We start from the raw sequence: 12592 nt of genomic DNA, 5'->3' as shown, positions 1-12592 counted from the left end.
TTGAGCCGCATGTGGAGCCGCTCAGTTCGAATTTCGAGGGTTGGGCAGCGGTCGACTTGGCGCAGCAGCAGCACAATGTCCTCGGTCAACTACCACGTCGTGGGCTGGAAGAGCTGTACGTCGCCGTCGCTTGCTTGCTCCTAGTATTTGGTGGTCATGCATGCATCGTAGGCCCGTACTACGAGCGGGCGGCCAACGTCGCGTCGTCGATGCAGACGCTGTTCCCGGGCCAGGTTAAGGCCACGATCCATGAGCATGCGACCAAGCAGTCGTTCAACGACTGGCTTGAGGCCTCGCAAGCGACGTTTGCGACGCAGTTTGTGGGCGACGCGCGCGCTACGAACCACTACACGTCGCCGTTCTGCTATCTCGAGGACGGCGCCGGCACCAAGTTTGTCGGCGGCTGCGACGACACTCTCGCGTTCTTCCGGTCGCGCACGCAGAGTGCGGCGGCGCCGTCAGCACCGGCCCGCAACGTGCACGCCAACGACGTCGACGACGGCGCAACGTACGACTGGGACCTTGTCGTCATTGGCGGCGGTTCAGGCGGTCTCGCCGCGTCCAAGGAGGCGGCCAAGTATGGCCAGAAGGTGCTCGTCCTCGACTACGTCAAGCCGTCACCGCAAGGCTCGACGTGGGGCCTCGGCGGCACGTGCGTGAACGTTGGCTGCATCCCGAAGAAGCTCATGCACCAGAGCGCGATCATGGGCGAGCTCCTGCACAAGGACGCCGAAGCCTTTGGCTGGGCGGTGCCAAACGCGACCTTCGATTGGACCAAGCTCGTGACGTCGGTCCAAGACTACATCCACGGCCTGAACTTCAAGTACCGTGTCGACCTTCGCGACAAGAAGGTCAAGTACGAGAACTTTCTCGGCACGTTCAAGGATGCGCACACGCTGACGCTGACGAACCCGGCGAAGGGCAAGCCGCCGAAAGACGTGACGTTCCGCCGTGCGCTCATCGCGGTGGGTGGCCGCCCCAAGTCGCTCGACTGCCCCGGCGCCGACCTCGCGATCTCGTCCGATGACATCTTCTCGCGCCCGACGCCGCCGGGCAAGACGCTCGTTGTCGGCGCTTCGTACGTCGCGCTCGAGTGCGCGGGCTTCCTCAAGGCCCAGGGCTTTGACGTGACCGTCATGGTGCGCTCGATCCTCCTCCGCGGCTTTGACACGGACATGGCGGCCCGCATTGGCACGTACATGGAAGAGGAAGCCAAGATTGACTTCATCAAGGGCGCGGTGCCAACCTCGATCGAGCAGCTCGCGAACGGCCAGCTCAAGGTGACGCACACGTTCGGCGAAGGCATCTACGACACGGTGCTCAACGCGACGGGGCGCAACCCGGACGTCTCGGGCCTCAACTTGCCCGCGGCAGGCGTCGGTCTCAACCCCAAGACGGGCCGCATCGCCGTGACGCACGAGCAGACGTCGGCGCCGCACATTTACGCGGTCGGTGACGTCATCGACGGGCCGGAGCTCACGCCGGTGGCGATCCAAGCCGGGCGCCTCCTCGCCAAGCGCCTCTTTGACAACAGCGCGACGCTCATGGCGTACGACAAGGTTTGCACGGCCGTGTTTACGCCCATCGAGTACGGCTGCTGCGGCCTCTCGGAAGACGCGGCGATCGAGACGATTGGCGCCGACAACCTCGGCGTGTACCACCAGAGCTTTACGCCGCTCGAGTGGTCGCTCTCGCACGACCGCGCGCTTGCGAAGGAGTGCTACTGCAAGCTCATCGTCGACCGCACGCAAAACGACCGCGTCGTCGGCTTCCACTACCTGGGCCCGAACGCCGGCGAGGTGACCCAGGCTGTTGGCATTGCGATGAAGCTCAACGCGAGCTACGACGACTTTGTGAGCACGGTCGGCATCCACCCGACGACGGCCGAGATCTTTACGACGCTCGAGATCACCAAGGAGAGCGGGCTGGACGCGTCCGCCGCGGGCTGCTGAGGTTAAGCCCTTCTCCGAGGTGCCTCGGGGAAGGGCCGGGCGGTGAACGCCCGCCGGCACACGCGAGTAGATCGTATTCCATGTGATGATCGTGCTATGGCCAAGGGACAGCTTTGGCCGTAGGTGGCCGCCGCAGCATGACGCTCCGTTTCGAAATCGATGATCGAAGAAGCGGAGCCGACCACGCGCGCGGCCATGAGACTGCACTAACGAAGAACGCGCATTTTGTGTGCCGAGGACGGTCGTGTCTTGCTTGCGTATGAACAAAAAGTGCAGCGGAATGCACCCAAGAGGCGATTGATTGGGTGCCGCAGCTGGCGCGCTGCACGACCATGGCGCCACGTGTCGCGAGGGATGTCCCCAGGATTTTTTTTGCCACTGAATTCATCGGAATCCAGGTGACCAAGATTCGACCACGCTGTGTCTCGCACACGCGGCCATGCAGCGTACGGCTGAAAATGCCCGACACCCCAACGACAAGCAAGCGCTGCATCGCGCCTATCGAGCTGCTTCACCGCAGCCCAGCTAAAAATCAGTGCAGAGTATCTAAGTCGAGAGAGACTGCCGTGAGGGTGTAGTACTGTACATGGTTGAGCCTGACGCCAACCTGCTCCCGAAAGAATGCGTTCGCCTGGTAAATGCATGCACTGCCTGGACCACCGCCGCAAATCGTCTGCTAGCATATACATCGCGTCGATGGGGCTACTAGGAGCGTCCAGCAAACGATGCATGACAGCGATGCGATGTGGTCTTCGCGTCTATGCTGCGTGATGGCGACGACAGCACAAGTCAATTCCTCCTCCTCTTCCGTGCCTTTACAATGTCACCCAAGAGTCGCTTGCGACTGACGCGACTTCTTTGTCATCGCAACGGGCTTGTTCGAGTTTCGCCCAATGGCCTTCGCCTCTGCCCCAGTCGCGCATCTGATTTGCCAAAAAGGAGACCCAAACCGACCTTCATCTGCCAATCGTACGCATGTACAGCGTATCCAATGCGATGATTGGTTGATTCCCTGACGGTGCGTGTCGATGCGCCCGCGTCAATCATTTTCGGCGGCTCGGTTTTGGTCATTTTCATTTTTCCCAAGTGACTGCAAGAAGCAACAAGATGGCCCGCAAGTACGTGATCGGCGGCAACTGGAAGTGCGTACGTACCATCATCCTGCCTGCGATATGGAGGCTCATGCGATGTGTCTATGTAGAACGGCTCGCAGAGCACGGTGGCCTCGTTGATTGAGATGCTCAACGGCGTCACGATCGACACGGAGTCGGTCGAGGTGATTGTGTCGCCGCCTGCGCTCTTCGTCGCGACGGCCCAGGCCCAGCTCAAGCCCGAGATCCGCGTCTGCTCGCAGAACGTGAGCTTGACCGGCCCCGGCGCCTTCACGGGCGAGATCGCCGCCGAGCAGCTCAAGGACTTGGGCCTGCAATGGACGCTTGTCGGCCACTCGGAGCGCCGCTCGCTCTACGGCGAGACGGACACGATCGTCGCCCAGAAGACCAAGCGTGCCTTGGACCAGGGCCTCGACGTTATTGTGTGCATTGGCGAGACGCTTGAGGAGCGCAAGGCCGACCAGACGCTCAACGTCTTGACGCGCCAGCTCAAGGCCGTCGCCGACCTCTTGACGGAAGACCTCTGGTCGCGCATCGTCGTCGCGTACGAGCCCGTGTGGGCCATCGGCACGGGCGTCGTCGCGACCCCTGAACAGGCGCAGGACGCGCACAAGAACCTCCGCTCGTGGGTCGCCTCGACGATCTCGGCCGAGGTTGCTGCCAACTTGCGCATCATCTACGGCGGCTCGGTGAGCGCCAAGAACTGCAACGAGCTCATTGCGCTCCACGACGTCGACGGCTTCCTCGTCGGCGGCGCCTCGCTCAAGCCCGAGTTTGTCGACATTATCCAGCAATATAACTAAGTAGCATTCTAAAACCAGTGTCGTCTTGACAGCTAGATTCCACGTAAGGTTCCCGAAAGATGCTACACTCCACGCAAGGCCCCCGAGAGATGGGTACAAGACTACATCGATCGCTCCCTCGTTTTGACGCGTAGTGGTACCTCGGCTGTTGTGTACCGGCCGCCTTTTAGCTCGTTTCGCCCATGGCTGTGCCTGGTCTCAACTCGACTGACTGCCCTTGGTGGGGCAGATGCGTGCTGGGTATCGTTTGGTAGAGGAAGGCGTTATTGTGCGTGTTAGCGGCTCGCTTGGGTACGAGAATATGCTGTTCGAGAACGAGCTGACGCGGTTCCCCATGCAGTTGACCGAAATACTAGTACTCGGTTAGGGTCGGAACGCAGTTGTACCGCTAGCACGGGCATCGATAACATTGTCTGCGACAGAGTGTTTGACCCCGATGGGGCTGCTTTTCGCGCTGCGTTCTTGACCAAGTTGCTCCTCCAACACTTGCTTGTGTCAACCGAAAGGTCATCATCACCGTGCTCAGTTCAGTACAAGTCATATCAAAACGACTCCCTTCACCAGCGAGACAGCGTTGCGCTTGAGAGGAGGATACTATATATGACTGCTGCTCAGTCGCAACATGCCTGCACGTCTGGCACTTGGCTCCATGGTGTCATCACTCGTCGCGTCACTTCGCGCTCTCGGTGACGACCCTTGGCGTGCGCGGGTGTACCTCGTTCCTCACGCACTCCCGCAACGAGACCACTAACGCTCCTCGCTTGACCTGCCTCACGAGCGCATTCGGACGTCCCCCGTCGTACTGATACCTCAGTTCAACAACAGCATAGCTTTGTCTTCTGCAGTACTCAGCAGTCATCGGTCTCATCAATTGGTGAAACCTTTATTGGCGTTTTTTCATAACGCGGCTTGACGTTCCGTGACACCGACGCCCAACGTTGCAGTGTGTCGTAGACCGAGCACTGCTCGAGCACATGAAAAGCTACTTCTCTCATGTGACGTTAGCCTTGGCCAGGTGAAGGATTGTTGCATGTGATCATCGCTGTGACGTCCATGCGGGGATCGTTAACGTCCACAACTGAACCTTCAGAAATCTCTACGTTGCACACAATGTCAGAACGGCTCTTCGCGGTAGCCCTCGCACAAACTCGAGCTGCTCACAATGAAGCGGAGCGTGGCGTCGTTACCGGTACAGCAGTCGTGGCTCGCCTCCAGTGTACATGTACGTGGCAAAACAACGCCTACCAACCCAAGATCGAAGCACTTCAATCTGATTGGCTGCGAAGAGGCGTCAACGATAATCTGAGTCAGGACATCGACAGGCGCAGGTGCAGTGCCGGTAACCTTTTCCATTATTGCCCTCGACGTTGCCCCCATTTCATTATGCGTGCGTCCGCGAGAGCACCCGCGTGTGTGGTCGCGGAGTGAGCTGCTTGCCGTGAGTGGTGGTGCGACACTAGAATCGGCGAGATGGACTGCCTGTAAAATCTGTAAAATGGGACGATTGTTGTATTCGACTTGGCAGCATCGGGGCGTCGGCGCTGTAAACACCGCTCACAGCTATCGCTCACACACATGTGAATAGGAAGAGGTCTCTTTAGTGTCCCAGCGCGGTGCGCTTCCATTGCGCACGCGCGCAGGATATAGGTACGGTGGCAGCCATTACGGAAGGTCGCTTTCGAACGAACAAGGTCATCGTAAACAGCGCAAACTCTTCGAAATGAGATCTACGACTGTAATATGAGCCTTCACCAGGGCAAGTGCTATTGCGACTGCGGAACGTCGCGTCCTGCGGACTCAAGACATCTCGTCGTCATCCTTGGGACACGAAACGACCTGCATACGACCGTTAATCGCCCCTCGGACGCAATCATGGTGAGTGCGCTGGATGTTTGCGTTCGGGGACAAAGCTAAAAAGACGCCACGTACTGCGCCGGCCGTCCATCGCTGCTTCTGGTTTCTTCTCAGAAACTCAAATCCCACTGCGCTGAGCGCGTGGTGGCCACACACGTGGTACCGAAAGCTATAGTAAACACAGCCGCGCCGCTGTGTACATCTGCGCAAGAAGTGCAACGGCAACGTCTGTGCGGAGCCACATCCCGTGCCAGAGGCGTATGGGTGCCAAGGTCAAAAGAAGGCGTCGACTTCAAGTCTGAGCTCGCTTCCTGACCCCAGACGTCGCGGCCACATGGCCGCCGAGTAGGTCGCAGTCCCACGACGCGAGCTCTGAGGATGCAGCTGCCTCCTCAATCCATTTGGCCCGCGCTCCAGAGCTTGCCCTGATTCGCGCCTTTTTGGATGAGACGACGCCTGCGACAGGCCGTGGATATGGGACCCATTACCACATTGACTGTCACATTTCTTTTGGGTTGTTTCTGCAGAGGGGCCGATGCTCCGATCAGCCTTCGCCCCTTCCAGCAAAGGATGACGAGTTGCATGTACAAGGCTGGCAGCGGCGCGATAGCTGGGGGATTTGGGAGTGTAGCGTACGAGTCTGTATTGCATAGGGTGTCTTCATAAAGTCTATTCTATCTAATTCTAGTGTCTATGGGGTGCCTTGTTAACATTGAGGCGGCGCGCCAGGCCACGCGCGCACTTCGTCCTTGACGACGTCGTAAAACACTTGGTCGATAAAGTTGGCGTCGATGAGGTCCAGCATCTCGCCGTCGTCGGAGCTGTTGTCGTCGTCATCGCTTGAGACAACGGTAGACGCGGCTTGCGTCTGCATCATTGCCGTCGGGTTGGCCTTCACGAGGCCCGAAGCAGGCGCGTTGGCTTTGTTCTTCTCTTCGTCGGCAGCCCAGAGTCGGTAGTGGCGGCAGCAGAGACCCTTCTTGCGTACGTGCGACGAGCAGCCTTCGATCGTGCACATTTTGGCGCCGCCATGGCTGATGCACTTGCCGCCGAGGATCGCCTTGCGTACGCATCCAGCAAAGGAGCACCGCCTCCGGCTGTCGTCGCCGCTGTGTCGGTAGCAAAAGCCGGCTTGACGAGCGTTGCGGCAGCAGCCCTGAACGCAGCACGACTTTTGGCCGCCATGGCGCACGCAGAGGTTGCGCGCGTAGACCTGGTTCGTGCACTCTTCAACGAGGCAACGAGTCCGGCGGCGGTGGTAAATGCACTTCCACGAGCCAGGTTGGACCGGTTGATGGCAGTCCTTGAAGTAGCAGACCGTGAGCATGGACGACAGTGTGTTCGTCGATGTGCGCAGAAGGCGTCGAATTCGAGAGTGACACTCTTTGTCGTCGTCAACCAGGAGCTGCGGACGAAATTCCTGCTGCCTCAGATCCATCCGTGATGATTCCACCAAGTGCGGCTACGACTGAACCAGCTGGCAAACGTGGCCCCAACGATTGCCAATCGGCGCATCCCGTAGCGAAGCGTAGGCATTCGAAACGCGGGGCGCGCCCAGAAGAATGGATCCACGGGACACAGTGTTGGCAGCAAAAGAGCATATATTTGACTTGGTTTTTGTATGCAGAAATCGAATGGGTTGGTGTTTTGTCGTGATACAAAACACAATATATTTTACGCAATGGCAGCGAGCCGCCGCAACAGAAAAGGCAATTGTAGCAGAGACATGGATCGCATGGTCTTTCGCACAGCCACGTCCGATTTCAAATCGCCTCCACCACATTGCGAGACGCACAACACCAAACTAAAGAAAATCAGCAAGCAGATTGCTTTCTCGTCCAAGACGAACGTATGTACCTTTTGGCCACCTTTTGGCTCTGCTTTTACGAGATGCACGAAAAGATACGAAAACCCTTCTTGGGCATCGTCCCACTACGTAGGAATTGGCGAAGAGATCCCGGATGGTCACAAGGTTTGTTGGCGTCACCAAAGCGCCAAGTATCAGTAAACGTCTGGCACATCCCTATCTAGAAGGGTCGACTTGGGTTTTCCTATCACGGCACCTTGCATCCATCGCTGCGTCGAGCGCGAAAGAAAGAATCTTGTGCCATTACCCCTACCCGCAAGTGCCACATGGTGTCCCGCCTTTCTACTACCGTCGCGGATCATCCCACTTTGCCGACTGTCACACGAGGACTAGTGGCCAGAACCAGACGAACCAGCAACGCGATAGAAAACAGGGGGTCCACATACACGCACCGAGCAGTTCAGTGATCGCAGTCGGCAACCTTATTTCTCGTAGCGTGCATCACGGTTGATACAACCCAAAAGACGCCGACCCAATATGCTAGATGTGCAAGTCGAAGTAGGTACCTCTGGAGAAGGAGAGATCCCAAAAGCTCCGAATGTTTGATGTAATCTGGGGTCCGTCGCCAGTTGGGTCCACTCTTTGCAAACCGAATCAAGTGATAGCCATCGTTGCCATCGTTGGGTTGCATCTGTTGTGCGCTTAATGGCTATACCGGTTGTTGCACGTGTGTTATACTGTTGCAAGTGGGGCGAATGACTCCGCCATCGACGTCGCTGCCTCTTCTCAGATTTCTAGAGAGTGGACGATCGAACGCAATTCCTTTTTGTTGACGCGTGTGTATTTCTGTAACCCGCTCGAATGGCCCTCATGTTGAGGAGTGCTGGCGTATGTTTGCCGTGTGCAATGCTGCAGAGCATGTCCGAGGCGCTGATGCAAGTTTTGCACACCATTGCGCGTCCGTTGTTTTTTGTCTCCAACGATTTACGACTCACGATAAGATCGCCTCGTCCATGCTGCGGCTGGGTTCCAAATGCCTCGTAAAAGGAGTAGTACTTGACATTTTGCTTCAGTAGCATCAAGAACGAAAGTGTCTGCACGTGGCGGTGGAGACACAGTGTAGACTCGCTTCGCCCAGCGCCGAGATGATCCGGTATTTGCAGCGCATGTCCACGGCGCAAAGGTCCCTCGGTCATTGGTTCTGTCGAAGCATGTTCCAAGGCCGGCGCCCACGCTCTTAAGACCGATGGCCGTGGGCCTGCAGAGGTGCTGACGAAGCAGCCGTACGTCGCGCACCTCGACGACAAGCTTTTTTGCACAACGAGGCCCGAGGGCGAGGGCGAGGACGCGAGCGTGATCACCCGTCACCCAACGCTCGAAACGTTGGCTGCTGATTGATCGGCCGTGGTTGCACCAACGACACTACGCCCCAGAACGAGGCGCTCGCTCGTGTTCAGCAAGGTGCGACGCCTCCACCAACACGGTCGGCCCAAGAACGAGCCGTCGGCGGCGCTGATTCGAAAGCGGTGAATGGCCATATACACCGAGAACTTGCCCGAGACGTACCAGCCGCCGCCAAGTTCATCTCTTTGGCTGCTGTTGCTGTCGAGGCAGATCAATGCGGCTCGGAAAGTGCGATCTAAGCCGTATTGATTCGTAGCGCTCGAGTGTCGGCAGCGTCTCCTGCTGACATCAAGCACGAGCATGGCTGTCGCGAACCTTTGCCGTTGTAGCGCCAGTCGACGGACACGGCGCGCTGGTACGATGCATGGGATAGCCAAGCTGCCCTGCGCCACCGTATACTTGCCAGTACGCTGCGCATCTTCTCATGGACGAGCCGAACGCGACGCTCAAGAACGCGATGGTAGTCCAATCGATGCAAAACGCAAGGAAGAAGGCGTCGGAGATCTTCCAGGCTCGACATTCGCATGGCACGTTGCTTGAGCTAGCGGCGACTACCAAAGACGTCGATTTGTGTGTTGAATATAAGAAGAGCCAACGCCAACGCTTGTCCTGACGTTCAGGATGCTTACATACGCGATTGCGAGGCGTCTAGCACCGGTCGTATGCTTGAGCTGTAAATGAGTGTATTAGTAGTTCATTTTTCAGGGCGGGTAAGACGATGACAGTAAAGATGGGAAGACGATGTACCATGTGCAGTGGAAGACGCGTATCCAAGGTCGCAAGGTCGATCGAGAAACCGCCACGTCACGGAGCCAGTTTGTGGTGGTTTTTACGTCTATAACTGTGTAACATTGATGGATACCACCAGCGGAATGGTCTAGTGGAAAAGCCGCGCAATTTCAGAGAGTTGGAGGTACATGGATCGATGCCCTTAAAAGGACGGGCCCTACAAACTCCCTCTGCAACTTCTTTTTTGCTCGGCATACAAAAAAACTATGTGGGAAAAACGCAAACATTTCGTAGCATTATTGATGCCATTTATATGCAAGCGTTCGTTCTAGTATATGAATGGCATGAATAATTATTCGTACATGGCTTGTTCGCTTGCTATCTCGCGAAACGATCCCGACATTCGAGTAGAGTACTAGTACAGTGTTTTGCTACACCAAGTAGCGGCCAGGTCGTCCGGGTACAGGTATCGCCTCGACCGTCGAGTCGATACCGTGTCGAGTATGTGGTGTCATCGATGGCTAATGCCTCGCCTGAAAAACGCGCAAAGCGCATGCAGTGTCTCGCCAAGAGCAATGCTGTAACCGATAAAACCCTTGACAATCAATAGATCCGATATGTAATGTGAGAGGCGCGCCGTCGGATAAGTAGCTGGTCAACGCATCTATCTATCAATTGAATAAGGACTTTTTTGCTCTTTGGTCGAGGTTTTGCATTGGGGTAGTGTGCAATCTAGCGGTGGGTTCGTGTCGTAGCTCGGACAGTGTGGACGCCATCAAATTTAGTGTAGAATGTTTGTGCAGGGTGCAGTGGAGCCTTTTGATTTAAGTTTGGTATCGGGGCAGCGTGCAATCTAGCGGTGCGTCGGTGTCGTAGCATGGACTGTGTAGATGCCATCAATCATCGGTGTTTGGTTTCGTGTACCATTCAGCACACCCTGCCTAATGCAGACCTGCATTCACATGGCAAATGTGCGATGGGCGCGTGCGCCGAACGCGACCTCCGCTTCGCTGCGGTGCGCCGTGCACCGCACCTGCCTTTGGCCGGGAACCACACTGCAGTGCAACCTCCGCTACGCCACAGTGCACCGAATGGCGTCGAATCAGCTATGTACTCGACCCGGCCCAGCAATTCTACCTGTCTCGTGAGGCAGTGCCATAACTTCGTCGCTCAGTCGCATGCCGTTGTACACGCGCGATTTCCAAGAAAGTGCAGCACGATAGACAATGCATCCAAGCCGTCGGCAGCATATTATCATCGCAGTTCCTTGGTTCCTTCCATCGCAGTCGCTGGTCCCGCGGCGCTCGCAGCTTGGCGCTGCCGCGACTCCCGCACGCGCTGGTCGCTCAACACTGGCGTCCCAACATGACCGGAGCTTTTGCTCTGCGCCTTCGCGCTACGCTCGTGGTTGGCGCATCAATGCCAAAGGCACTCGCAACGCGCGCACACGGCATATATAAGCGCCGGCATACGACCCTACCGCGCTACCGCGCACGACCCGGCTGCGCCAGGTGCACGCGCTTCGCTTGTGGCGCGCGGTTCCGTTAAGTACAGTTTCGCACTTGTAACGTTGCTACAAATGCCAAGTCAACAAAAGAGACATTGGGAGTCCAGACGTACTTAACCGAATTCGACCCTTCCCGACGCGCTGCGCGCGTCAAAATTATTTAGAGCTCTAATGACGTTGCCGTGCTAGCGCACGGGCCCGGCTACCGCCGGGTGCCCTCGCTGCGCTCGTGCCGCGCTTCGCGCAAAAAAGTCCTTATTCAATTAATAGATAGAAAACAAAACTATGCACTACGAGTCGTATCCCAATCAACGGGCTTGCGCAATGATGTAGAGTCTATTCGTAACAAAGTGTGAAGTGTTTGGAATGTAGTAGCGATCCACTTTTGCGCGGCTTCTCAGCTGGCGCCTATCAAGACGTCGTTTTTGATGTAGCAGCCATGTTCGATGCAGGTATGAAAGGCGAATGAAATGCTATCTGCTAGTACACATGTTCCATTAGACGGCGTCATGCGTTCCAAAATCCTACTGAGCTGCTGCGGGCAAGCATCGCCGCTGCATGCAGATGCATCGAGTTGACGTACTGTACTATGCATGATTTCGATCGATATGGCATGCCGTCCGCTACATGATATGACGCGTCGTTAGCCCTTTGGGACTCAGTATCGACTCGGCGGCAAAGAGCAAACACAACATATTCCTCGTAACGTTATCGTCGTCATGGACGAAGCCAAACCCTCAGACATGGTTACATGTATATGCATAGACCAGGTGCCAAGTGATGGAGGGTACTCGCAGCGTCATGACGGATGTGTGCGGGCGGGCACGTTTCCTCGATGGGGCGAGCTAATCAGGAGTTGCAGTCACCTCTCCAGTCTCACGGTGGGGGCGACGGTATCATCCATTTTACCGTGGATACCGGCAATGTCATTGGCTTGCAAGACTTTCATGCACGGCCAGAGTCAGGGTCCATCTTACCGAAGCTGGCTGGATCCGGCGTCCATGCTCCTAATAGCCATGCATTGGTGCTCCACCATGACGCGATGAGCACTTCCTCGGCCGCGATGCCCGACACTGCCTTCTCTGCGATGCGCAAGCCCGTGAAACGTACGATCATCTTCTTGTGCGCTGCCCATACGTCCGAGCGATCTGGTGCGCTTTTGCACCGATGCGCGACATTCTGCAGATGCAACTCCCGTCGTCGGTCGCTGGCTTTCTCTACGAAGATGTCGCCGCGCCGTACTCGGTCCACAAGTCGCCCGCTCGTGCCCTCTGGCCAATCTTACGTGCTTGCGTCTGGTATTGTCTCTGGCTCGAACGCAACAACCGTGTCTTCCGCTCGACGCTGACGCAACTTCCCGCTGCCGCGCTCGCGATCCGAGCAGCTACTACCGCACGATTGCACATCCGGCACTTGGCTCGTCG

General features: G+C 57.0%; 3 protein-coding genes across 3 annotated transcripts; 2 read left to right on the top strand and 1 right to left on the bottom strand.

Annotated features, from left to right (window-relative positions):
- SPRG_14103 (hypothetical protein) lies at positions 1–2191 on the top strand. Its single transcript, XM_012353060.1, has 2 exons — positions 1–115; positions 172–2191. Exons 1-2 carry the CDS (start codon positions 10–12, stop codon positions 1950–1952), a joined length of 1887 nt encoding a protein of 628 aa, XP_012208450.1. The 5' UTR covers positions 1–9; the 3' UTR covers positions 1953–2191.
- Positions 2192–3022: 831 nt separating this feature from the next.
- On the top strand, positions 3023–3867 carry SPRG_14102 (triosephosphate isomerase; the record flags this gene model as incomplete). Its single annotated transcript, XM_012353059.1, has 2 exons — positions 3023–3098; positions 3154–3867. The coding sequence occupies exons 1-2, from the start codon at positions 3060–3062 to the stop codon at positions 3865–3867; spliced, it is 753 nt and encodes a 250-aa protein (XP_012208449.1). The 5' UTR covers positions 3023–3059.
- Positions 3868–6343: 2476 nt separating this feature from the next.
- On the bottom strand, positions 6344–7048 carry SPRG_14101 (hypothetical protein; the record flags this gene model as incomplete). The annotated part of the gene is made up of 1 exon (XM_012353058.1): positions 6344–7048. One exon carries the CDS (start codon positions 7046–7048, stop codon positions 6428–6430), a length of 621 nt encoding a protein of 206 aa, XP_012208448.1. The 3' UTR covers positions 6344–6427.
- Positions 7049–12592: the final 5544 nt, after the last annotated feature.

The sequence above is a fragment of the Saprolegnia parasitica genome (assembly GCF_000151545.1).
Source record: "Saprolegnia parasitica CBS 223.65 unplaced genomic scaffold supercont2.113, whole genome shotgun sequence".
Taxonomy (NCBI): Eukaryota; Oomycota; class Saprolegniomycetes; order Saprolegniales; family Saprolegniaceae; genus Saprolegnia; species Saprolegnia parasitica.
This window is presented reverse-complemented; position numbering and strand designations above follow the sequence as displayed.